Here is a 27,328-nt window from a genome sequence, read left to right on the forward strand (position 1 = left end):
TGGGCAGTAAATGCTGGCCTGGCCAGCGATGCCCTCTCCTATGAATGAATTAAAAAAAGGTAATTCACCCACCATCGCTTGACTGAGTTACCAGTGTCACAGAATGCTTTGAAAATTAGTTGACCTAAATCCTGGGTGAGCAGAAGGAAAGTTAATCTAATAATCCTCGACAGAATATATTAAAGGGGATGGGTAGGAGGCCTACAGCCTACTCTCATCGAACTGACCTCAATGAGCCCTGTTGAGTCATACAGGCCTGTCCTGCCCAGGCTCGGCTACAGTTTTTCCAGGGGTATTGTCACCCTCCCCAACCCCACGCACAACATCTCTCAGATCAGCCACCAACTGGACAAGACTTCAACTCAGCACCACGAGACTGTGACACCCCCTCCCCCGGGCAATTTGTAGCCAGGGACCGACAATAATGACAGCCCTGATGAGGTCACAGGCACGGTTATTCGGTAAAGATCTGTAACGAATACCCCGATGGCGACCTGGGTGGAAGCCTGAGAGGATCACGGGCCTACCCAGAGCAAAAGAGATGCACTACAGCCCCAGATGAAAGAGAACTAGCAAGGGTTTGGAAAGACACAGAAAGCCACCATTCCATTCAGCGTTTGCAGTCTATCAGTGCCTGCCACCAAGTACCTGTATGAACGTCTCCATATCGCCATTAAACAATTTATGATTATACTGTGAGCGAGGCCTAGGCTTCCTCATTTTCTGTGGCTTAGGGGGAAGCGATGGGGGCCTGAGAGAAATGGAACAAAATCAACACACAGAGAAAACAATATACTTTGAAGAATGTGGATCGCAGAAACAAGAGTTAATCATCGAGGTACAGAAACAATGTTCAACGGCAGCTATAACAGCATCCCATTATTTCGCACTTAGGTTGAGGTCAGCGCCCATTAGAAATATAATGTAACACAAACATAACTGGAAGGCCTAGAAACCTACTAACTTTCCCTTTCTCTCGGTCTCTCTCTCTCTCTCTCTCTCTCTCCCCCTCTCCTCTCCTGCTTTCCATTATATTCTATAGGCACTCTGGAATGTCACCCATTGGGTGGCTAGCATGTGATGGTAGTGATGTCTATGGGCATCTTCACCAAGGCAGTTCCTATCCACCCTTGACACCTCAACACTATCCAGCTGGGGCCAATTGAGCAGGGTGTCTGGCTGCTTTCTCCCCTCTATAGCCCCCATCGAATGGGGCTTGGTGCAACAGTATGCTGTATGAGATCAGCAGACTCTGTACAGACTGGGGTCTTTGTCACACGTACAGTTTGAGGACTGTTCTTGGCAATTAGGCCATCCTTGCTCAAAGGAGATGCCTTTTTCTGCCAATTCCAGTGTCATTCTTCCAGGATCCTCAACCCCGGCCAAGTGAGTCTTACTGAACAAGTTGCGGTAATGAAACAGGATCAGGGCAGAGAACGGTTTTGTCTGGGGCGGGGCAGGGCAGAGCTACGGACAGCACTAGCGAGCCCCACTCTTGGCAGCTCCCAATCCCCCGCTCTCTCCCGTAGATCAGGAGATTCTCGACGGTGCGAGGAGGATGCCAGAGGAGGGACCGTGGTGTTTCGGAATCCCACCCAGCTCTCACCGCGATGAGCCTGTGGATATCCCTCAGCCTCAATGCTTACTAACTGAATGCACCAAGCAGGCTTGACACCTGGAAGAGCTGGCAAATGCTCTGGAGCAGATCAACGTCAGCTCCACAGCATGAGAAATCTCAGCCGCGACCATCTCACTGATGCACGCCAAGTAACCTATCAAACGCCTGCTCTCCGTCAGGTTTGGTGGGGGGAGAAAATGGCCAATCAACACAAGAACAAGCAAGAGGGGTTGGCCTCGAGAGACACTCCTTGACTTTCCTATCGGTCTGCAGCACGATCTACAAACCAGATACACTCCTGGAGAGGTTTCACTGATTAGTTGTCCTTGCTGAAACGCTAGTGTGTGGGGGAGAAGTGGGGACAGGTCTATGTTTGGCAGATCTTTGAGCGTAAGGGTGCATTCACAGAGTTAGTGATCAGTTTTTGACAGGGAGAAAGGTAGGTCCTGTGGGGTTTAGGTGAATGTTTGGAGGAAGGGTTGGAGGGGATGCCACCTCTGGTCACTGGTCCTCAAAGCGGTGTCCACAGGCTTGTCCGAAAAGGTAGTCCGCTGATGGGTCAGTATTATGGCCACGGACATAAGGTGAACAAAGATAGGAACCTCGCGCGCATGCACGCACACACACCCACTCACTCTCAAAACCAGACAGCAGAAGTAGGAGCAACAACCATATCGTTTCAGAAAGAGGATTCCTGTCACCGTCACAACATACACTCAAGAGGTCAAGTTTCAAAGGGCTGAAGGTGGAGACGAGGAGCTGGCTGAACATCAAGCCTGGCCTAAGGGCTGAAGCCCTCCCAGCTTGGAAGTGGACATCATGTCACTGATATCTCACCAAAGTCAATGCCACTCCCCCGCTGCTGATCATTCTTCTGTAATATTACATCAAAGCGAGCGGGGGAGCATTGGGGGTGGTGCGAGGGCATGCAAACAGTAAAAGCTTGAAGAACAACCATCCCAGGTTACACAAACAAATATACAGCCTTGACATGTACACCTAAAAGATGCTGCAGGTGTGTCGAGAGGGGGCCTCCAACAAGTTAGACAGTGGAAAACAGGGCTGTGAAGGCCTGGATGATGACGGAGGCTTATGAAGTTAGTGGGTTACTGTGGGATATGGTAGTGGGGCACAGAGAGGACATAGGGTCAGGGAGGGAAGGGCTAAATTGGTTGCAGGTAATAGCACAGTAGCAACAATTTGCCGTTCCCTTTGACTTGGGTGTCTACTGGTTGAGGTTTCACTGCAAGAATCTGAGAATATCTCTGGTCAGTTATTGTCTGGAACTGCACCGACTAAGATAGGGAACACTGGGCTCCTACCTTGAAGTCCCACATTCGGCCTTCTCACCTAAAAGGAAAAATATCATTGTTTAGCAAACAAAAACAAAAATCACTCCACATTTGCATTCTCAACACTTCCAGAATGAACCCACATAAAGTCATGAATTATTCCACTTGAAGGAACAGTAAGGCAGATTGGGCAACAGCATGAAGTGCAGAATTTTAGCTTTGTTGCCTGCTTAACACCTCTCCTGATCTTTGTTTGGAAATTTAGAAACATTTAGGAGGAGGCAAATGAAGCCGTTACGTCTGTGTTGGCTTTTTGTTCAAAGAAATCTAAACAAACCCCCGTGCATTTCCTCTCCTCTTTTAACTGAAAGTAACTGCCCCTCTACTCTTTTGAAGAAGTTAAATACATTGCCACGTCCTAAACTCTCAGCACAGGGATAGAGAAAGAGTAAAGCTTCCTCTACTCTTTTAGGTAAAGCTCTCTCGACACTGTCCCCATCAAATGCTCCCACAGCAGGAGCAGCACAGGGTTAGATAAAGTAAAGCTTCCCCAACAGTTTTAAACTAAAAAATAAAGCTTCCACTACATTGATTCCATCAAACACCCGCAGGAAAGGTACAGTATCGTCTAGGTACAGAGTAAAGCTGCTTCTATACTTTTAAACTGAAATTATAGCTCCTCCACATTGTCCCCATCAAACACTCCCAGGACAGGGACAGCAAGCTGTTAGGTACAGAGTAAAGCTCCCTCTATGCTTTTAAAGTGGAAGTAACTCTTCCATTCCACTGTCCCCATTAAACACTCTCAGGACAGATACAACATGGGGTTAGTACAGAAGCTCCCTCGGCACTGTCCCCACCAAACACTCCCACAGCACAAACAACACATTATTAAATGGAAAGGAAAGCTTCCTCTACACTGTCCCCATCAAACAATCCCAGGACAGGGACAGCACAGGGTTATCTAAAGAGTAAAGCTCCTTCTATACTGTCCACATCAAACATTCCTAGGACAGGGAGATCACAGGGATAGAAACGTCCTCAATGCTGTTGCATCAAAGCCTCCCAGGACTGTTACAGCATGGAGTCAGATAGAGTGAAGCTACCTCTACACTGTCCCCATCAAACATTCTCAGGACAGGGACAGGCTGGGGTTAGGTACAGAGTAAAGTTTCACCTACATCAGTAAGCTTCACTGGTCCATAAGGAGAGCTTACATCTGGAGTGAGACACAGCCTGAGTGAGTATATAGTTCGGGGAATTTGGAGCAGTGGGGAAGAGCTGCTTTCCACTTGCTTTTTTGGTTCATGGTTTGTAACACCTCTTTAACAGCATGAAGCCCAGGATCAGGACCCAGCATAAAAGACTGATATCACAGGAAAACTGTACATTCATTGGTTAGTAAGAGTTGCTAATTTGACTATCCATTTTAGGTTATTTTCAGATTGAAGGTAAATAGGACAACGATGTACATGTTATTAACTGAAAGACCAGTCGGAAATTTTTAAAAAATGAAGAACTAAGTAAACAAAACAGTAATGTCAGACCAGATGATGTATTGTAACTGTACAATATGGGAGCATTGTGGTGCACAGTGACTACATGAGGAGCAAGTGTTGGTTGTTTGAGGAACTCCAGCTCAGAGTTGATGAGCTGGAGTTTGAGTTTCGAACACTGCAACACATCGGAGAGGGGAGGGGAGAGGAGTTACCTGGATGCTGTGCTTCAGGAGGCAGTCAAACCCCTTAGATTAACTACCTTGAATTTGGTCAGTGGTTATGGACAGGAGGGTGTAACTATGAGTGAGGCAGATAGAGGGATCCAGGAGGTAGTGCTGAAGGAGCCTGAGTCCTTGAGCTTGTCTAACGGGTTCTTGATCCCTGTGTGGTTGACAGTAGGGGCTGTAGGGAGGATAAGCAAACTGACCACAGCACCATGGTACAGGGAGCTTTTCAAGAGGAGAGAGAAAAGAGAGATGTAGTTGTAATCGGGGATAGGATAGTTACACTGCTTTCTGTGGCTAGGATTGAGAGTCCCAAAGGTTGTATTGCCAGTCTTGTGGCCAGGTTCAAGATTTCTCATCTGGGGGCTGCAGAGGAACTTGGGGTGGGAGATGAAAGATCCAGTTGCTGTGACCCATGTAGGATACAGTAAGATAGAGGAAAGAGGTTCTGCTGAGGAAAATGAGCAGCAAAGGTGAAATTATAAAGCAAAACCAAAAAGGTAATAATCTCTGGATTACCACCTGAGCCATGAGCAAATTGGTACAGGGTCAACAACATTAGCTGACTAACAGAAGGCAGAAAGTGGGGATAAAGGGGTCTTTGCCAGGATGGCAGCTGGCGATTAGTGGAGATCCACAGGGGTCAGTGTTGGGACCAGAACAATTCACATTATACATTAATGATCTGGACGAAGGAGTGAGGGCATTGTTGCTAAATTTGCAGATGTCACAAAGGGAGGTGGAGGGATAGGTAGTGTTGAGGAAGTGGGGAGGCTGTGGAAGGATTTGCACAGGCTAGGAGAGTGGGCAAACATGTGGTAGATGAAATACAATGTGGAAAAATGTGAGGTGATGCACTTTGGTAGGAAGAATGGAGACAGACTATTTTCTAAACGGGGAAAGGTTTTGAAAATCTGAAGCACAGATTGACTTGAGAGTCTGAATTTAGGATTCTCTTAAGGCCAACATGCAGGTTCAATTGGCACTTAGCAAGCCAAATGCAATATTACCATGCAGTTCAAGAGGACTAGAATACAAGAGCAGGGACGTACTGCTGAGGCTGTATAAGGCTCTGATCAGACTGCATTCGGAATGTTGTGAGCAATTTTGGGCTCTGTCTCCAAGGAAGGATGCGCTGGCATTAGAGGGGGTCCAGAGGAGGTCCACAAGAATGATCCTGAGGATGTAGGGTTTGTCATATAAGGAGCAGTTGGGGAGAGTGAGAAAATTGGGTCAGAAACAACTGTGTTAACTTAAATAAAGCGAATTTACTGAAATGAGGATAGAGATTGCTAAAGCAAACTGGATAGATAGACTCAGAGATAGTAGGAACTGCAGATGCTGGAGAATCCGAGACAACAAGGTGCAGGGCTGGATGAACACAGCAGGCCAAGCAGCATCATAGGAGCAGAGAGGCTGACGTTTTGGGCCTAGACCCTTCTGAAGAAGGGATAAATTCAGAATCTGGCAAAGGAGGACTTAAAAGATTATAAAGACAGAAAATAAACTACTAAGGCAATTTAGCAAGGAATATAGAAAGTGAGAACAAGAGCTTAGCATACACCCAAGAATCCTAAAAGAGATAGCTACTGATATAGTAGATGCATTGGTTGTAATTTTCCAAAAATTCTTGGATTCTGAAGAAGTACCAGAGGATTGGAAACTTGATAAATGTGACACCGCGATTCAAAAAGAGCGGGGAAGCAAAACGCAGGTAAATGTTGGCCGAGTAGCCTAACATCTATTATTGGAAAAGCATTGGAATCAATTATTAAGGAAGTAATAGCAGAACATTTGGAAAATTATAATCTAATTAAGCAGAGTCAGCATGACTTTATGAAAGAGAAATTATGTCTGACTAATTTATGGCTCAGTGGTTAGCACTACTGCCTCACAGCTCAGGGACTCAAGTTTGATTATGCCTTTGGGTGACTGTCTGTGTGGAGTTTGCACAGTCTCCCCGTGTCTGCGTGGGTTTCCTCCAGGTGCTCCAATTTCCTCCCATGGTCCAAAGATGTGCAGGTTAGGTGGATTGGCCATGCTAAATTACCCATAGTGTCCAGGGGTGTGCAGTCTAGGTGGGTTAGCCATGGGAAATGCAGGATTACAGGGATAGGGTTCATTTGTTCACTTACTTCGTTGTTCCAACCTCATTATATTTCTAATCCTCCCCAGTTCCGATAAAAGGTAATTGACCTGAAACGTTGACTTTGTTTCTCCACAGATGCTGCCTGACTTGCTGGCAATTTTCACCCTTTTCTGGTTTTTGAAAGCAGGAATTCTCGATAGATTTAGGAGGCTTGCCATGTCTGGAGGCACAGGCATGCTCATGTCAGTAGTCCCTGTAACAGGTTGCTCACTTGAAGCCAGAGGCTTTTGCTTGAGGGATGTCAATCCACCTCAAACATGCCTGACCAGGAGTCTTTCCTGCTCTCACTGCCTGCCATGGGTAGCGCAGAGAGGTGTACAGTTTGATAATCAGCTTGTTTGGCCATGTTATGAGCACACTGTCCTTGGAAAATGAAATGTGATGCTGGAAAGGGATGCATTTTGGGAGGATTAACAAGGTAAGTACACAATGAATGGTGGGACCATATGAGGTGCACAGGATCAGAGGGACCTTGGTATGCATGCCCATTGATCCTCGAAGTCAGCCGAACAGGTAGTTTAAGGTGGTTAAGAATGCATGAAATGATTGCCTTTATCAGCCAAGGCATTGAATACAACAGCATGGGAGTTGTGATGGAGCTGTGTATAAAGTTAGTTAGGCCACAGTACTCTGTGCAGTTTGGGTCACCACACTATAGGAAGGATGTGACTGCACTAGAGAGGGTGCAGAAGGCATTCACTTGGGTGTTGCCAGGGCTGGAGCAGTTCGGCCACGGGGTGTTTTCCCTTACAGCAGGATACAACTTTCTACTGCATTACTGCAGCTTCGGAGATCCCACCCTGAACGCTAACAATGCTCACGGAAAACGGAGCGCTTCCAAACGCGACTCTCACCTTCCCCCAGTGTTTGCTTTAGTAGGTCGTGCTTGGCTTGCAGCTTTGTGATCAGGTTACTTCCGTTCAAGTATTCCTTAAATTTCTGAAAGTCAAACCGTGTGCATTAACAGCATATCAGTCTGCCACAAGGTTCCATCATACCAAACGGAAATTGGACAAGGCAAAGATCAGCTTAGTTCAGCAATTCTACACCCCCCGCCCCCCCACCCCGAATAGAGCACAGGAGGTCATTCAGCCCATTGGGACCATGCCAGACTCTTATAAGGAGTGATCCCATTAGGTGCACCCTCCCTTCCTCTTTTCCCATAGCCCTGCGCATTTTTATCAAAATTTTCACATTTTTATCCAACCTGAGCTGCATTCCTCAATCCACTTTGTTGTGGTCCATTGTTGAGAGGGCAGACCTCATTCTAAACACAGCCACCTTTCCCTCAATAGATTACAGGGCATTAATTACTGCAATTTTTAAAGCTGTCCATTAATAGACAAGTGTGTGGAACAAAAAGAGCGCAATGTCGCAGTTCTAATGCAAGTTATGTTATTCACCTATATTTTAATTATTTTTGGATTCTGAACTACTGGCATATGGATTTGACCTGTGTCTGTGAAAGGGGCTTAACGATTAACGCAAATTTAAGCAGCCATGGTGATTTCTTTAAAAAAAATGTTTGAGGGGGACTTCCTGGAGAGTAATGGGTTTTGTTTTTGTTTGGCAAGTTTTACAAGCAAGCAAAGTTGTGCACTAAGTTGTAATAAAAAGGATCTGAAAATTATTATTTTTTGATTGAGGGAACCATCTTTAACTTGAAGAAAACCCTTTTGCTTTTGGTTTATAGAAGTCTTGGCTGAAGTTTGACGCTGTTTGGTGGCAGCATGGTGGCTCAGTGGTTAGCACTACTGCTTCACAGCACCAGGGACCCAGGTTCAATTCCACCCTCGGGCGACTGTCTGTGTGGAGTTTGCACATTCTCTCCGTGTCTGCGTGGGTTTCCTCCAGGTGCTCCGGTTTCCTCCCACAGTCCAAAGATGTGCAGGTTAGGTGGATTCCCCAGTGTGTAGTTTAGTTGGATTAGGGAAATGCAGGGTCGCAGGGATACGGCAGTGGGGAGGTGAGCCTGGGTGGGATGCTCTCCGGAGAGCTAGTGTGGAGTTGTTGGACTGAATGGCCTGTTTCCACACTGTGGTGATTCTATGTTTAAGACTACTGCTCCTGAAAAAGGAAGACAGTTTGGAATTGTTAAGAAGTAAAAGTTCTCAGAGTAAACAGTTTAGTTTTAAAGTTCCAAATCAGAAGTGTTTGGTTAAAACCCTGAAGGAGTTATTTGAAGTTGAGAAAGTCTACACTCAGTTATGTGAGGGCTTAAGGAAGAGGTGGTCAGATTCTACAAACAATTGAAGCAACAGCTAAGTCCAACCTTCTGTGTGATAGAGAAAGGAATTCTCTCTGGTGAGAGAACTATAAGAGAGAGCTTTTGTGATTAATAGGATTGTATTTCTCCATGTCTTTTGAAATCGTGAAACTTACATTATAAGTAAATGGTTTGGTTCAGTCTATTTTACCTACATTTCTTTTGTATATTAAACTTGTTTTGTTGTTAGAAACAAATCTGCAGCATCATGTGCTTCTGTTTCAGTGAAAGACCACCTCATTAAAACCAAAAAACAAAACCCCTCTCAAGCCAGATTTCAGTGTGGGATCCGACTTGTCCAGTAATAGCATCAGCTGGCATCATAGCAAATGGAGCTCGCTGTAGGCCAGAAACGACATGTAACATGCAAAAAGTAGAACCTCCGACATGGCAGCACTTCCTCACAACCGGATGTTGTAATGGGATCTCTGGAGTGAGAAAATTTCTCAACCTTCTGACGTAAAGGCGAGAGCATTAGCACTCAGCAAGAGCTGTTCCCTGACGGGACACACCACACAACCAGTTATCCACAACACATCCCTAACTCCCGGAGCTAGGTGGTACTGATCTTCCACTTCGCCTCACAAAGGGGTCCTACCGTAAAGTAGAATATCTCTGTCTCCTGTTGGTTGGCTCGCCTCTTGGCAATGTTAAGTTTGCTCATGTAGGTCTCGGAGGCAACAGATTTGACAGACTCGGTGGATCGGCTGTGATGGAACGCGTCAGACACGTCAAAGTCCTCTACTGTTAGCATGTCCTGCAGAGTTTGCATGGTGGCATCCAGTGTCTTCCTGACCTGGAGCAGGTGCAGGACCAAGAGGGGAGGCAGGCACATCAACATGAGAGAATGAGAATCCAGAAGAGGCCCTCTCCTTTACTCCTTACAGACCCTAACCCCACATACTTGATATATCATTATCATAGAATCCCTACAGTGTGGAAATAGGCCCTTCAGCCCAACAAGTCCACACCGACCCTCAGAGTATCCCACCCAGACACTATGGGCAATTTAGCATGGCCAATCCACCTAGCCTGGACATCTTTGGACTGTGGGAGGAAACCCATGCAGACACGGGGAGAATGTGCAAACTCTACACAGACAGTTGCCCGAGGGTGGAATCGAACCTGGGTCCCTGGCGCTGTGAGGCAGCAGTGCTAACCACTGAGCCACCATGCCACCCCTGTTCAGTGGGCATTCACGATCAATACTCTTCGACTGGCCAGTGGTAATCAAGGCCCACACAACCCTGGCTCCCGTCTCCAGTATTCACCACTGCTCTGCTCACTTGTAGCCAATATATCTTCCCCCTACACCACAAAACCCACCACTTTCTCTGGGGTGGCGGGGGGCGGGTGCCATGGTGGCTCAGTGGTTAACACTGCTCCCTCACAGTGGTTTTGCTTCCAGCACCAGGTGACTGTGTGTGGAGTTTGCACATTCTCCCCGTGTCTGGGTGGGTTTCCTCCGGGTGCTCCGGTTTCCTCCGGGTGCTCCGGTTTCCTCCCACAGTCCAAAGGCGTGCAAGTCAGGTGGATGGGCCATGGGAAGTGGGTTACAGGGATATGGGAGCGGGGTGGGTTTGGGTGGGATGCTCTTCAGAAAGTCGGTGTGGACTCGATGGGCCAAATGGCCTGCTTCCACACTGTAGGGATTCTACGACTTTAGTCATCTTTGTCCTTGCTGATGACCTCTCGGAACTTCAACCCAATTCCCCAAATATGCTTATCCTGTGCCTTTTTGCAATAACCACACAAAATCCCACTGGTTCCCTAATGTTCTATAGAGCACGGAAGTTGACATACGCGGCCTGGTCAATGCATGACATCAGTCCGATAATCCACCTGAGCACTGTGTGGCCATGGTAACCTGAAGTCTCCGCAACACAAGTCATCCCCTTTAAATTCATACGACTCTGACCCATTCAAAAACATTTAAAGGGGCCAGGTGCTTAAAGAAATTGCCCGCACACTTGAAAAATCAACAACAGGGAATGTTGATTCAGTCCCACACTTAAGCTCGTTCTTCACAAGATATTTGAGATGTCGTGCAGTGCTACACTTCCATGTTTGATCTGAAGAACCCGGAATGCCAATATACCTCAACATCAATCCCAGTGGTGACTCCCTCCTAGTGTTCAGTCGAGATGTACTCCATTCATTTTAACCCTGTCTGCCCGACTTACTGAGGGAGACAGTTAATGTGGGATTGGTTTGAGGGGAGAACATCCCACCAGGACGATCAGAACCTGATCTAATCCCCACAACCCCCTCTGTGACAGTCGGAAGCTGTTTCGGTTGTTTAATTCTGCGATGGATTCCCCATCTCCTGGGCAATATCTGAATTGAGTGGTCCAGGGGTAACAGTCAGAGATTATTTCTTGAACTCTGAACCCTACAACCAAGAATTGGAGACGGCTGGGCAAGGAACTGGCCCATGGTGCTATTATTTATAGGGGTGGCCAAAGAGAAGGGGATCAAATTCACAGGCCAACTATTCACAATCTCTGACAACTGACCCCCTGTACTGGACTGAACTGGTTCTAACATGCACCTTAAATTTGAAAAGGATTGCCGGTTTCTGGCACCCAATAGTTACACGAGTTTTAAATAGTCGGAGAAATTCTTCTGACTTCCACGTGAAGCTACGAAGGATAGGTGTACTAATCCCAGGTTTTGGTGAGTTCCTGGATTGCTATCAACTGCCTTCCCATTCACCTCAGGCAGCCAGCCCAAACAGGGGAGGCGATGGCCTAGTGGTATTATCGTTGGACTGTTAATCCAGGAGACCCAGATAATGTTCTGGGGACTCAGGTTCAAATCCCGCCATGGCAGATGGTGAAATTTGAATTCAATGAAATATCTGGAATTAAGAATCTAATGATGACCATGACTCCATTGTGGGTCGTTGGAAAAACCCATCTGGTTCACTAATGTCCTTTAGGGAAGGAAACTTCCATCCTTACCTGGTCTGGCCTATATGTGACTCCAGACCCACAGCAATGTGGTTGACTCTTAACCACCCTCTGGGCAATTAGGGATGGGCAATAAATGCTGCCTGGTCAGCAATGCCCTCACCCCATTATAAATAAAGAAAAAAATTCTAGAGCACCAGATGGGGGCACTGCACTTGCAGGCCCAACTGATACTAGCGCTCACTCGATTTATCCATGAGAACCAACACAGTGTAGTCCCCTCATGCCAGCCACTCCGGTTCGCTTCCAAACTAATCCCCCTGCCCATAAGTCCATCTCAACATTGTTTCCCACCACCCGCCTTGACCAAAGCAGCTGTATTAGTTGCATGCATCATGGTGTACCTCTTCATTCTCGATCTTCAGGGTGGCCAGGCGGGATTGCAGCTGGTGGTACCTCATGAGAAGTTCTGTTTGTACTGGTTGCTGGGCACTCACCTGACAGACCTGAAGGGGAAAGACAAGAAATGGAGTCGTTTAGCACAGGGGTTCTTCCCAAGCTGCCCAAAGCTCAGTCTATCACCATTCGTCAAGGCTGGGGGGCCTTTCCTGGTCTTTTAGTCAGGGCACTGGAAGCAGACCATCAAGAAAGATCTGTTTCAAAAACTCCCAGGGAGTACCAAAGTCTGACTGTGCTACCCTCATGGGTGAAGGGCAGTGTGTAAATGTTCTGTAACTGATGTGGTCAACAGCTCCAGGGGTCTTTAGTCGCATAGTGGTATGGCTCCTGCCTCTGAGTCAGGAGGCCTGGGACAAGTCCCATCTGCTCCAGACGTGGGCCATCTCTGAACAGGTCGATTAGAAACCATCAAATCGTAAGCCAAGTCACTGGGAAGTGCTCCCACACACAACTCTGGATGATGCCTTATTTTTAAAAGGTCATAATCTACAACCTCGCCCACCCCGAGTCCAGGACCCATCATTCCCCCCCCCCCCCCTCACCTTCCGCCTCCCCCAACCCAGTTCAGATCCCCATCTTCTCCCCCACCCACACTCTCCCTCTCCCCATCCCAGTCCAGCCTCCATCTCCTCCACCCCCGCTCACCCCTCCCTGAACCCCCAGACCAGGCCCCCCAACTCTCCACTTCCCTCAGTCCAAGCTCCCACCTCCTACAAGTCCATCCACATTCCCCCTCCTCCCCCACCCACAGTGTGCCCCCAACCCTCTCCAAACACATTCCCCCTTCCTCCTTACCCACCCTCTCCATTTCCTTACACAACCCCCACCCCAGTCCAGGCACTCACTCTCCCCTCCCCATCACAGCCTGCACTTATACTCTTCCCCCTGCTCCGGTCTATGTAAGTCTCTCCCCCAGCCCTGGCCCAAACTCCCCATCCCACTTTCACCCCCACACCCCCAGCCTCCACCCATACAAATTGTCTGCAGTGTATCCTACATTACAACAATGATTACATTTTCAAAAGTCATTAATCAGTTGAAAAGTGCTTTGGAACATCCTCAGGTTGTGAAAGATGCTATAGAAATGCAAGTCTTTGCCTCTTTAAATCCTGGATCCAGATTAAGAGCAAGGAAGTTCTGACAAAAAGCTAAAGAGGTACCACAGTGCTATGGTGACGTTCCATGGCGGGGGTGTGGAGGGATGTTGGGGTTTGGTGGGGGGTAGTAAAGGCACAGGTCAGGGCAATGTGAGTGTGCACAGCTCACGCTGAATGTGCTGTTTCTGTACAGGTGTGAGACCATCCATCTATAACGATTTAAATTAACAATCAAAGCACATTCAGCACACAGAACACAATCTGCATCTGCTCCCACTTCCAGCTTTCATCATGCAAGAGTTACTCCAGCTGAGAATATTTTAACAATCTGTTATGCACCTAATTACAGACCGTGGATCTGAATGTTATAATGGCAGAAACTGATACAGTTTGGGCACTTATATTGCAAAATGCAAATTCAAGGGCAAAAAATTTGCATTTATGTAGCACCTTCAACACAGACCAACACCAAATGTAGCTCACAGCACCATAAACAGGTCACATGAAACGATACTAAATGCAGCAGTGAATGATCAGGACAGGATGATCCCAGGTCTCATCACTGTTCTGGGCTGACATAGCGATCAGTGCGGGGACAGCAGGCATGACAACTGCTTTGAGCCAAAAGAACAGGAAAGGACTGAACTGAACTAGGTTGTGAGGGCTGGAGAATCCCAGGGCTGTGCTGGGAGCATCTATGTCGGCACATGGATGGGAGAGAGAGCGCGTGTGTCTGAGGTGGGTGTCTGAGAGAGAGAGAGAGAGAGAGAAGGTGTGAGAGAGAGAGAGAAAAGGTGTGAGCATGTGTGAGAGAGAGAGAGAGAGAGAGAGAGGGCGTCTGAGCTGTGTGCGCGTGTGCGAGTGAGTGTGCTTCTGAACTGTGTGCACATGTGAGAGAGTGAGTCTGTGTCCGAGCTCCGTGCATGTGCAAGACAGTGTGTATCTGAGTTCTGTGTGCGTGTGAGCTGTGTGCGCGCGTTTGAGAGTGTCTCTGAGCAAGAGTAAATGTGTGTCTAAGGTCTATGCGTGTGTAAGGGAGTGTGTAAGTCTGAGCTGCATGCGTGTGTGAGAGTGTGTGTGTGTATGCCAAGAGGGGTGTTTGTGTGTGTCTGAGGTGTGCGTATGTGAGTGAGTGTGTCTGAGCTATATGTGTGTGTCAGAGAGTGTGTGTGTCTGAGCGAGACCAAGTGTGTGTCTGAGGTGTGTGTGCATGTATGAGAGTGAATCTGTACCTGAGCTATGTGTGCATGCGAGAGTGTGAGTGTGTCTGAGCTGTGTGCGAGTGTATGAGAGAGTGAATGTGTCTGAGGTGTGTGTGTGTGCATGTGCAAGAGACAGAGTGTATCTTAAGTGTTATACATGTGTGAGAGAGAGAGAGTGTCAGAGGTGTGCACATGCATGTGTGTCTGTTTATTGTTTGTTTAGGTGGACATTTGTTGTCAGGAGGCAGAGTGAGGGGTATTTACAGATGGCAGGGGTGGTATCGTGAGGAGGAGTAGCGAGTCACTGAAAAGAGGGGCAGAGGGAAGGCAGAAGAGGATGTGCAGACTCAACGGAAGGGGATTCTTTCAAGGTTATTGCAAAGTTGGAGTTCCATTTGGTTGGCCACTCTCAACTGGCTTGAAAACGTCAGGCCTACTATTGTACCTAATAACATGGAAAGCGGCAAATGAGGATTTATTGCAGTGAGGGTCAAGCAAGATGATAACTACCCTGGCCTGTGGTTTAAATAAAAACACTTACAGCTGGTGGACTGAATCATTGCCGGGGAAAGATTACAGGAAGCAGCAAATTCCAAGATCTATTATTTTCATGGTTTTGACGTTGCTCATTCGGAAGAGAAGGCAAGACGTGCATTTATATAGCACCTGCTCTCACATCTCAAAAACACCAGCAGTGAATTATATACGCATTATGTGGGAAGATATGGCAGCCATTATCCACACAGCAAGCTCCCAGAAACAGCAAAAATTAAACAGCAAGTTAATCGAGAGCATTTTAAACAATCCAGCGTCTCCATTTCTCCATTGCTTGGGATGAAGGAGAGTGTTCATTGATTTGTTCACTTGACTTGTTGACAACCATCTGGCCAGCTCATGGATGCTCACAATTGACCAGACTAATATCGGAAAAATGTAAATGCATTGGAATCACTGAAGAAGTGAAAGAAACAAAAACATGGGTGGCACGGTGGCTCAGTGGTTAGCACTGCCGCCTCACAGCACCAGGGACCTGGGTTCAAATCCACCCTCGGGTGACTGTGCAAACTCCACACAGACATTCTCCCCATGTCTGCGTGGGTTTCCTCCGGGTGCTCCGGCTTCCTCCCACAATCCAAAGATTGGCCATGCTAAATTGCCCATAGTGTTCAGGGATGTGTAGATTAGGTGGGTTATTAGGGGATGGGTCTGGGTGGGATGCTCCCAGGGTCAGTTTGGACTTGTTGGGCCGAAGGGCCTGTTTCCACACTGTAGGGATTCTATGGTTCTATGAGAAGTTGCTGGAAAAGCTCAGAGTCATGGACCTGACATGTTAACTCTGATTTCTCTTCACAGATCTGCCAGACCTGCTGAGCTTTTCCAGCAACCTCAGGATAGATTGAAGAAGTCGGGACTGGTCTTCGTGGAGAGAAGGAGGCTGAGGGGAGATTTCATAGAGGTTTTAAAAATCAGGAGTGGGGCTGGATAGATTGGATAAGGAGATGATGTTCCTGCGTGAAAAACAGACGAGGCAAGGGGGCATAGATTTAGAGTGCAAACAAAGCCAGGGTGAATGTGAGGAGAAATTTCAGATTGGGAGTAGTTAGGGTGTGGAACGCACTGCCTGGAAATGTGGAGGAGACACTGGATGGTTATTTGGATAGAAATGGCATGTAGAGATACGGGAGAAAGGTGGAAGATTGGCACTTAGGCAAATGTTGCTCATTTGAAGAGCAGGCGCAGGCACAATGGAGCAAAATGGCCTCCTTCTGTACCGTACCAAGTCTATGACAAACGCCCCTGTGACTTCTCAAAGGTCAGGTACAAGTTGAACCATCATAGCGTTTGGTGAAGTAAGGCTGTGCAGCAGAGTAGCATCAATAGTCTCCAGAATAAAAATTCTCTGATGAGGGCACTTTGTTTCATTCTTTCATGGGATGTGGGCATCAGTGGCTCGGCCAACATTTGTTCATCCTCTCTAATTACCCTCGAGAAGGAACTGAGAAGGGGTTTGGAGTACAGGAATAAAGAATTCTTGATAAAATTAGGCAGGGTTTCAGCGAGACCATATCTGGAGCGCTGTGTGCGGTTTCGGTCTCCGTATTTATGAAAAGATTTACTTGCATTGGTGCTGTACAACACAGGCCCACTGAATTGATCCTTGGGATGAGAAGCTGTCCCTTGACAAGGGGCTGGGTAAATCAGGCTTGTATTGTCTGGGGTTTGGAACAAGAAGTCACCTCATTGAGATGTACAAGATTCTGAACAGGTTTCCATGGGTAGATGCTGATAGATTGCCTCTCCAAGTCAGAGAGTCTAAAACACAAAGGACACAGAATCAGGATAAGGGACTAATCATTTAGGATCAGGATGACGGGAAATGACTGAACTAGAAGGGTTATGCAGCATGGAAACAGATGCTTTGGCCCAACCTGTCATGTCAACCCGATATCTTAAACTGATCCAGTCCCATTTGCCTGCATTTGGCCTGTATCCCTCTAAACCCTTCCTATTCATGTACCCATCCAGAAGCCTTTCAAATGCTGTAATTGTACCAGCCTTCACCACTTTCTCTGGCAGCTCATTCCATACATGCATCATCCTCTGCGTGAAAAATCTGCCCCTCAGGTCCCTTTTAAATCTTTCCCCTCTCACCTTAAACCTATGCCCTCGAGTTTTGGACTCCCTTCCCTGGGGAAAAGACCTTGGCTATTCAGCCTATCCCAGCAACATCCTTGTAAATCTTTTCTGTACCCATTCATATTTAACAATGTCTTTCCTATAGCAGGGGGACCAGAATTGAACACAGTATTCCAAAAGTGGCCTAACCAATGTCCTGTACAATCGCAACATGACGTCCCAACTCCTCTACTCAATGTTCTGACCAGTAAAGGCAAGCGTGCCAAACGCCTTCTTCACTACCCTGAATACATGTGATATGAAGCTGCACCCTAGGTCCCTTTGTTTGGCAACAATGCCCTTTAATCGTATAAGACCTACCCTGATTTGCCTTACCAAAATGCAACACGTCACATTTATCTAAATTAAACTCCATCTGCCTCTCCTCGGCCCACTGGTCCATCTGATCAAGGTCTCTCTGGAATTCTCTATCTCAGAGGGCTGTGGATCGTTCCATTGTGATACATTTAAGGATGTGATGGACAGATTCTTGGTGTTTCAGGGATATGGGGAAAGAGGGTGGGAAAGTAACTGGAGGCTCTAAGTCAGCCACAATGGTAAGAATGGGCACAGCAGCTTTGATGGAGCTGAATAGTTTACTCCAGTTCCTCTTTTTGGTGATGTTCTTGAACCACTGCAGACCAAGCAGGTACTCCCACAGCACTGTTCGGAGAAAAGCCAGATTCAAACTGACTTCTCAAAAGTACGCTAGGATTGGCATAAAGGTACTGAGTCTCTCGAACCTGCCCCACGAGTCTGTTGGGCCAATGCTGACCGATGCATGACATGGAGCTCTGTCTCAGGCCTAGTGATCAGAAGAGGGTTATTGTGGAAATAAAAACGGATGTGACATCATTGGCGACTGAAGTATCGGGATTCTGTACGAGAGTAGTCAGCCCTGGCTGGACCTGTTCCTGGAAGTCTGAGCATGACCTTTGCTGCTTCCAACCCAAACACGCAGCCTTTTCTCTCCCCCGACCCACCATTTCCAATTTTGTTATAACAGAAGTGTTCCAAAAAATAGGAGGAAAACCTTTTGTGACAAGTCTTTATGATTTATCTCCCAGGAGATCAGCCATTAATATCTGAGAGCTCCAGGACAATCCTACAGAGTTGGCGACTCAACAGATAGTCACCATTTAGGATTCAATCCCAAATTTGGATTCGAGTGAAGGAAAGGTCTTATTGTTCTCGTAAGGACTATCGAAGGGAAGCACCTTCTCAAGAAGGATGAGTGAAAGGAAAAAAAATTACAGACAGCATCTCTGTGCTTTCTTCCTAGAATTGGCAGTTAGAATCAGAGAGTTGGACAGCATGGAAACAGACTATTCAGTCCAACTTGTCCATGCTGACCAGATATTCTGAACTGATCTAGTCCCATTTGCCAGCATTTGGCCCACATCCCTCTAAACCCTTCCTATTCACACACCCATCCAGATGCCTTTTAAATGTTATAATTGTACCACTTCCTCTGGCAGCTCATTCCATACGCACACCACCCTCTGTGTGAAAACATTGTCCCTCGGGTCCCTTTTAAATCTTTCCCCTCTCACTTTAAACCTATGCCCTCTAGTTCTGGACTCCCCTACCCTGGGGAAAAAGACCTTGGCTATTCACTCTATCCATGTTCCTCGTGACTGGATAAACCTCTATAAGGTTACCCCTCAGCCTCGACGCTCCAGGGAGACTAGCTTGCTCCCATCTCCCTCCCTTTTCAATCAATACAAACGCAGAAAGTCAAATAAAAACATTGTAAACAGCAGACCCACAAAGGAATGATCGTTCTGCCCCTTATAGGTCTATCTCGTCGAATGTGAACAATAGTGACCTACCTCATCGCCCATGTGCGGCTGGAATTCAAACCTGGTGGGTGGACAGAAGATCTGGTTGTACATGTCCATGACCTTGTGTTTGTCACTTCGCGCGTCCAGGCTGTCCACTGCATTCTCAATGATATCCAGCCCCTCATGCCGAGACGTCTCCAGGTTATATTCTGCTGACAGGAAGGTCCTGAAAGTACGGGCCAGGCTGGCATGGAATCCCAAATCGGAGCACTGCGGGGAAATACAACACGGCTCAGTGATTAAAGCAGGATTCATGGTGAGCAGTGAGACTGAAACAGGTACCCACTCTGGACCCTCTCTCGCTCTCTGAGTGAAGCAGCATTCCTCTCTCTCCCTCAGAAAGGAAGATGGCGGGGGGACTGGGGTTGGGGGAAGCAGCGATGGCGGTGGGTGGGGGGGGGGGGGGAAGCAGAGGGGATGGGGGGGGGGGGGGGGGGGGGAGAGCAGCGATGGCGGGGGGGGGGGGGAAGCAGAGATGGCGGTGGGGGAAGCAGAGATGGTGGGGGTCGAGGAATGGCCTCAGGGCTATATCCTATTCTTACACCATCCCATGGAATAAGGGTCTGCTCCGAAGACACTAAGCAGTGCGATAGAAGGGAGACACATTTAGGACAAGAAGCTCCCAACCTGACTAGCCCCATCAGGGTGGGCTGGACAGAGATGGCATTGAGAGTTTGGACTACGGTAAAACCAGAAGCGAGGTGCATTATAGCTGTTGCTGATCTCTCTCAGTAGAAATAACACAGGTCACTTCAAGACTCTCACCAAGGACAAAGGCAGCACACCCTTGTTCTGGGAGGCTTTGGGGAAAGCTTCCTGCTTTGGGTGTTGGGTAAACATATTGCCTGCGAGTAGCACCATTGTGATGCCCAGCATCAAGCCTCAGGGCTCAGGGCTCTACCTCCTCATCCCAACTCCCAACTTCTGTATTTCCATGCCATGATCTATAACCTACTCCTGCTGGCAAGGGGGCTCTGGGAACAGCAACTGAGGAAACTTGGTGCACATGCCCTACATTGCCAGTGGTGGCTGCTGTGCTCTGGGTAAAAAAAATTCATTCCCAGCTAAACCTGCCTCGGCTTCTTCCAAACCAACCAGTCAGTCACTCGGATCTGGGCACCCTGCCACACTTCCTCACGCGTCTCAGTCGGTTCGGGATCAGGAGCGAGCAACACCCAGCAGGCACAGATTTTCTGGATTCAGGCATCAACTTTCCGATCATTTAAGCAAAGCAGGTGGTGGAATCCTCACAAGAAACTGAGGTACATCTGCAGCCCATCTGCACCGCACGGTCCAAATGAAGTGAGGTGCAAACGAGAGCTGCTTGACATTTTACAGCAGGGATTAGCGAGAGAAGATGAGCCGGGGGAAAATGGAGGGAGGATCAAAGAGAAAAGTTCCTTTCACAGTGATATTCTTGTGTTATACGAGTGCGGGGGGAGGGGGACAGCTGAGGAAGAAAGACTGTCCCTCACCAGAACAACATATAAATTATATATATATAAAACTCCAAGTTCCCATGGTAACTGCTGTGAATATAGGTGTGTGTACGCCTGATCAGCACATATATTCTTGTCTGTTAAAAACAGCAGGAACCGTGCAAGTCAAGAGTGGAACAGGCTGCACAATGCTGGGTTTGTGCACCGGAGGATTCTGGGCGAGAGGGTCTGGTGGGGGAAGGGTTGGCCTACAATTCACTAGAGTGGAAAACAAGGCGGAAAACCATCTGGGGCTTTCAGACACAGTGAACAGACAAGGAAATGAACTTGTGTAGACTATTGTGAGGAGAACAGAGGCTGCGGAGAGCAGGCAGTCTACGGGCAAAGTGCCAGTGAGGAACTGGGGAAGGACAAAGACTCGAGTTCAGTACCGAGCGAAGAGGAACATTGAGCCCAATTCAACTCAGTCTGGTGACTGGGCCCAGTAACAGGGCCAACTCTTGGCCCTGCGGATTCTTTCTCAAGCAGCAATTGTTTGGTCCATTGACGAAGAAAGTAATTGTCATTTTTCACGGACTGTTAATTCACAGCCTCCTCCTCACCCCCTCCAGTGAGACTGATACAAATCGAAAACAAGGAAGTGTAAGAGTTTTGCCTTAGAGGGGATCAGATCTCATTAGTCGGTCTTATCTGCACTCGGCTTTGTTCTGATGGTTTTGTGGGCTGGTTAGTTTCCAAGTCTGAGGAATTTCAGAGTGGAGCAGCTTATAGGGTGCACCACCATGTTACAATTTCCTGTGTTTCCAGGAGGGGTACAACCTGGGGGCTGGTGCCAAAATTGGGAGAGCTGTCTCACAGACCAGTCAAACAACGGCCTGACATATTCACAATTGGGGAATCATACTTTACAACGTCCTAGACACTACATCACTTTCCCTGGGTATGAAGCAAATGCAGCATGACCTGGACAATATTCAGGCTTGGGCTGACACTTGACAAGTAACATTCTCACCACACAAATGCCAGGCAATGACCATCGCCAATGAGACCGCCCCTTGACATTCAATACTATTACCTTCACCGAGTTCCCCCACTATAAACATCCTAGCCGGTTACCATTGACCAGAAATTGAACAGGACTTGCCACATAAACACAGTGGTTATAAGAGCAGATCAAAGGCTATGAATAAGAAAAATCACACTCCACTCCAGCCATGATGTTCCATACAACCAGTCAGCTAGGGTCAACAGATTCCGAGTTAGACCCAAGTAAATTGAGGCTTGGATCTTCCCACAAGAAGCACGAGACAGGGAGAAGCTAATTGATTATCACTGGAACAGTCTGCAAGTATTACTGTTTCCTCTGAGAATCTGGGCAAGGCAAGGAAAGGAAGGGGAGAAGGTAACCTTGCCTTTGGGACAGGGCCTGAAGATACCATGAATAGTAAAGGCTCAGAGATGGTGGGAACATGAAGATCATTTTTGTTGGTGATTAAAAACAATTCAAAATCTTATCTGCTGTGTTCATCCAGCCCTGCACCTTGTTGTCTCAAAATCTTATCGACTAGTTAACGTCCTCATGTGAGAGACAGAAGTGACTGGATATTGATTGAAAAGAAACAGACCTTTAAATGACGAGTTTATACACTCGCCTCGTGAGGGTGGCAATATTGTTTTTGGTCATCAATCCAGCTCCACCCTGCCCAACCCTAACTCTAATAAGATAAAGGCGATGACGGGCAACTTGTTTCTGACAAGATGACCCTCGGCACATTTGGCCTGTCCAGGCCCAAACATCCCGGGGTTGCCTGATCAAACCTCCAGGGTCAATGGGCTGTGCTGCTGATGTAGGCTCTCTCCAGCTCAACTGCAGAACCAGGAACTAACGCTGAAACGTAGTGGGAGGGACAGGAGGTAGAGAACCAACTCAGGGCATAGAGTGCAGTCCAGTCTGGGAGTTGGGTCACTCTCCCTGTGCCCGGTGTGCCCTCACAGCAGCCTTTCAATACCAGTTCCTGGTGCCCCCTGCAACGTGAGTTTATGCTTCCTGATTGAGCTGTAAGTGGATTGCAGAAAGTGCCATGACAGGCACGAGGGGGCTGGGGGAGGGGGGCGGTGGTTGGGGTGGATGCCAATGTCCATAGACAAGGGGTCGGTGTGGCTGGCAGTTATGGATCGGGCCATGGGGGAATGGCTTTTCCTCGTCAAAACGGAGCAAGGGGTGAACTGAAGTCACCAGGTACCCGTTCGGATTTCTCAGTGTCGAGATTGCTTGGAGAGTTTGTTAAGAAAGGAAGCTGAATATTAATGAGGTGCATTGGCCCATTAACAAGGTGTTTAACAAGCTATGATCCGCTTCAGTTGGCGACTCACTGCGGCCTAGTGAGAATTCACAACGCACCTTGTGAGAAGCAAAAAAGATGGAAAGAGGGACTGACTGAATTGCTCTAGAGGGAATCATCATGGACTTGAAGGGCCAAATATCTTCCTTCTGTGTCTTTATGACTTGTTTGAACTTCACTCAAGAGTGAAAAAGGCACATTCGAAGGCACAGGTGTTACCACTAAGTCCCAATGAACAGTGAGAACCCTCTCAAAACCAATTTCCTTAGATGAGTTTGCTATCATTTCTGTGAGCTCTCCTAGCTTAGCTCAGTGACCACTCTTTATCCCTTTCATTTCCCACCGTGCCACCTCCTTTTTATCCCCAAGCCCAATACACCCAGACAGTATGTTCCAGGTATGACTCTGGCCACCTCACTTTTAGCAGCACATCATTCCGAACACAGAAGAGAATACTGACATCAATCAGGTCAGAGACATCGTGGATGTAGTATTTAGCCACAGCAGCATTCGTCGCTGCTAGGTTAAGCAGGTAGTCATTTCTGGCTTTGGTGCACTTCAGTTTGTTTTCCGAATACTTGGCTTGACGCTGAGGAACAGAACAGAAAAGGAAACCCATTGTGAGAATACTTAGAGTAGTTCACATACAGAAGTACCAGGCAGGCATGTACTCAATTCCAAAACCCACTGATCCACTCTGTAATCATCTTACAGAGTTTCAATATTCTAAACCTCTTCCCATTCACCCACATTATGTAGGATTTTCAGGCTTGTAAGATATCTGATCAGAACGCCAAGATGATCAGATGGGGCACTGGGTTAGATAGCGTCCTGGGCTGTGGATTACAATCCCATCCAGGGTGACCCTGAGCTAACTATCATTGGGAAAACTGGGAAAAACAGCCCGCTGGGAGTCAAGAAGGATGGTTAGTCGGGGAAACGGAAGTACAATGATGCAGTGTTCACACTAACAAATTTTTAGAGTGTGACTGAGCCACATTAGTGTAGCAGAATATAATTTTTTACTCTGTGTCTAATCCTGTGTGGTCCCAGTTTTGGAAGTGTTTGGTGGGGGACAATGTAGAGGTAGCTCTGTACCTAACTCCATGATGTATCTGTCCTTGGAAGTTGTTGATGAGGACAGTGTTGGGGGTACTTTACTTACAGTTTGCTTTCCATTTAAAAGTGCAGAGGTAGCTTCACTCTGTATCTAATTATTAGGGTGGCACAGTGGCTCAGTGGTTAGCACTGCTGCCTCACAGCACCAGGGACCCGGGTTCAATTCCACCCTCGGGCGACTGTCTGTGTAGAGTTTGCACATTCTCCCTGTGTCTGTGTGGGTTTCCTCCGGGTGCTCCGGTTTCCTTCCACAGTCCAAAGATGTGCAGGCTAGGCGGATTGGCCATGCTAAATTGCCCATAGTGCCCAGGGATGTTTAGGTTAGGTGGGTTGGACATGGGGAAATATAGGGGAATGGGCCTGGGTGGGATACTCTTCGGAGGGGCGGTGTGGACTTGTTGGGCCGAACAGCCTGTTTCCGTACTGTAGGGATTCTATCTATCAACTAGAATGACACTCTTGTAGAACTGTTTCCTACTGATCCACTGTTTTATCCAGTTCCAAATTCTTCCCTGTCTTGTGACTTTTTGTTCAGTTAACAGTCTTTCAAGTGAAACTGCCAAAACCTTTCTGGAAGTCTGAATAACCCTGTTTGCACAGCATTTGACTGGCTAATTCACATGCTGTATTCCCAAAGACAAGATTCAGGTACAACACTCTCCTGGATGTCTGTTGCTAACTAAGCTGTTATTTTACACATCCTCCTCTGGCTTACACCTTTGAGCAGATTCCATACTTTCACTTGCTTTCACTGTTAAGCTGAAGTGTCAGGTGTTTCTCGATATCCAGACATGCGGGGATAGTGGGAGAAGGTCAAAGGTCCAGCTATGACCTCACTGAATCGCCAAGAAGCAGGCTTAATAGCTCAAATATGTCTTCCTCCTGTCTCTATTCCCCATATTTCCTCATTCTGATTTATCTACTTGTATTTTAGTATTAGGGTTACAGATGCTGGCTTACAGAAAGCATCTTCAAATGTTTTTCTCCACCTGGGATCATGCTGTCCAAACTTCCTGACAGTCTGCTTTCGCATCCCAAATTATATATTCCATCTGGAAAGCAGGTTGATATTTTCTCACATGGATTCGAGGTCAGACCCTTTCTTTTTTGGACTTTGTTTCTCAGGCCTGAAAAACTGAGTGCTAACCATTTGAGTCACCTGGTGCTCTACCCCAGATTTTGTTTTAACATCTATTAAAAAAAATAGTGGACATGCCAGAGACATGAAACATAAAAGGAGTAGAAACCAGGTTTTTATCTTGCACAACAGGAGTGGACAAATGCTTTCAGCTTTTCTGCAGGATCCCTGTGAGAGTCAGCTTGAGGTAGGCTGGCCAACTGATGGTCTGTTGTAGATTAGCGAGCTGGACAGTTCCAAGGAATCCCAATACAGACAGAACATCTCCCGGTGCAGAAACCGCATGCTTATCAGGGCAGCACGGTGGCTCAGTGGTTAGCACTGCTGCCTCACAGCACCAGGAATATGGGTTCAATTCCAACCTCAGGCGACTGTCTGTGTGGAGTTTGCATGTTCTCCCTGTGTTTCCTCCGGGTGCTCCGGTTTCCTCCCACAGTCCAAAGATGTGCAGCTTAGGTGGATTGGCTGTGCTAAATTGCCCATAGTGTTCAGGGATGTGCAGGCTAGGTGGGTTAGCCATGGGAAGTGCAAGGTTATAGGGTAGGGGGAATGGGTCTGGGTGGGATGCTCTTCAGAGGTTTGGTCAAGTGTGGACCTGTTGGGCTGAATGGCCTGTTTCCACACTGTAGGGGTTCTATGGTATGGTATTATCAGGACTGAACTGGACCTGCATCATGGGAAAGCAATGGCCTAGTGGTATTATTATTGGACTGCTAATCCAGAGACCACAATGTTCTGGAAACCTGGGTTCGAATTGCGGCACGGTTGGTGGTGGAACGTGAATTCAATAAAAACCTGGAGTTAAGAGTCTATTGATGACCATGAATCCACTGCTGATTGTTGGAAAAACACATCTGGTTCACTAACACACTTTAGAGAAGGCCTACATACGACTCCAGACCCACAGCAACGTGGTTGACCCTTAACTGTCCTTTGGGCAATCAGGGATGGGCAATAAATGCTTGTCTAGCCAGTGACACCTACACCTAGTGAATAAACATCCCTCGGGCTGGAGCAAGCTTATCGACTTTGGGCTGGAGGTATACTTCATCCAGGATTTCTGACGGGGGCATATAATGAAAAGACGGATTTGCATTTACAAAGCATGTAATCTTCAAATTCGTTTGCATAAGAAGAAATGTGATGACTGTTCTAATGTTATCAAATTCAGCAGATATTCTTGGGTATAGCTGGATATCAGACATGGGTCCTTTTACAAACATACAAGATAGGGGCAGATTTAGACCATTCAGTTCCCCTGGGCCTGCTCTGCCAGTCAATAAGGTCAGGGCTGATCTGTTTATATTTCAAATTCTACATTTCCATCTACCCCGATAACTTGCGATTCTCTTTGCAAACACAAATCCATCTACCTCCACCTTAAAAGTATTTAAGGCCCCATCTCCTGAAGCAATGAGCTCCAGAGTTGCACAACCCTCAGAGTTAAATATTTCTCATGCCTGTCCCAAATGCCTTTAAAACCATTGCCCCGAATTCTGCACTGACCCACAATTGGAAGCATCCTTTCCACATTCCCTTTGTCGAGACATACAAACATAAGAAATAGGAGTAGGCCATCTGGCCCTTCGAGCCTGCTCCACCATTCAATAAGATCATGGCTGATCTCTTCCTGGACTCAGCTCCACTTACCCGCCTGCTCACCATAACCCTTAATTCCTTCACTGCTCAAAAGTCTATCTTTGCCTTAAAAACATTCAACAAGGTAGCCTCAACTGTTTCACTGGGCAGGGAATTCCACAGATTCACAACACTTTAGGTGAAGAAGTTCCTCCTCAATTCAGTCTCAAAATAAGGGGGTGCAGATTTAGGACTATGTACCTAGTTCTGGCTTCACCTGTCAGTAAAAACAACCTCCCTGCTTCTATCATACCTATTCCCTTCATAATTTTATATGTTTCTGTAAGATCCCTCCTCATTCTTCTAAATTCCAATGAGCATAGATCCAGTCTACTCAACCTCTCATAAGCCAACCCTCTCAATTCCAGAATCAACCCAGTGAATCTTCTCTGCACCCCCTCCAGTGCCAGTACA

General features: G+C 47.2%; 1 protein-coding gene across 2 annotated transcripts in view; it reads right to left on the minus strand.

Moving 5' to 3' along the window:
• The window catches only part of srgap3 (SLIT-ROBO Rho GTPase activating protein 3), a 210,277-nt gene that overhangs the window by 31,521 nt on the left and 151,428 nt on the right, over positions 1–27,328 (minus strand). For both annotated transcript variants that reach the window (XM_048606510.1, XM_048606511.1), the window contains exons 6-12: positions 23,480–23,608; positions 19,227–19,448; positions 12,365–12,466; positions 9,647–9,844; positions 7,637–7,721; positions 2,941–2,968; positions 649–751 (exon numbers count right to left, since the gene is read on the minus strand). In XM_048606510.1, the coding sequence (XP_048462467.1) occupies positions 649–751; positions 2,941–2,968; positions 7,637–7,721; positions 9,647–9,844; positions 12,365–12,466; positions 19,227–19,448; positions 23,480–23,608 (867 nt within the window). The remainder of the gene's footprint in view (positions 1–648; positions 752–2,940; positions 2,969–7,636; positions 7,722–9,646; positions 9,845–12,364; positions 12,467–19,226; positions 19,449–23,479; positions 23,609–27,328) is intronic.

Source organism: Rhincodon typus, chromosome 16 (genome assembly GCF_021869965.1).
Source record: "Rhincodon typus isolate 14 chromosome 16, sRhiTyp1.1, whole genome shotgun sequence".
Classification (NCBI taxonomy): Eukaryota; Metazoa; Chordata; class Chondrichthyes; order Orectolobiformes; family Rhincodontidae; genus Rhincodon; species Rhincodon typus.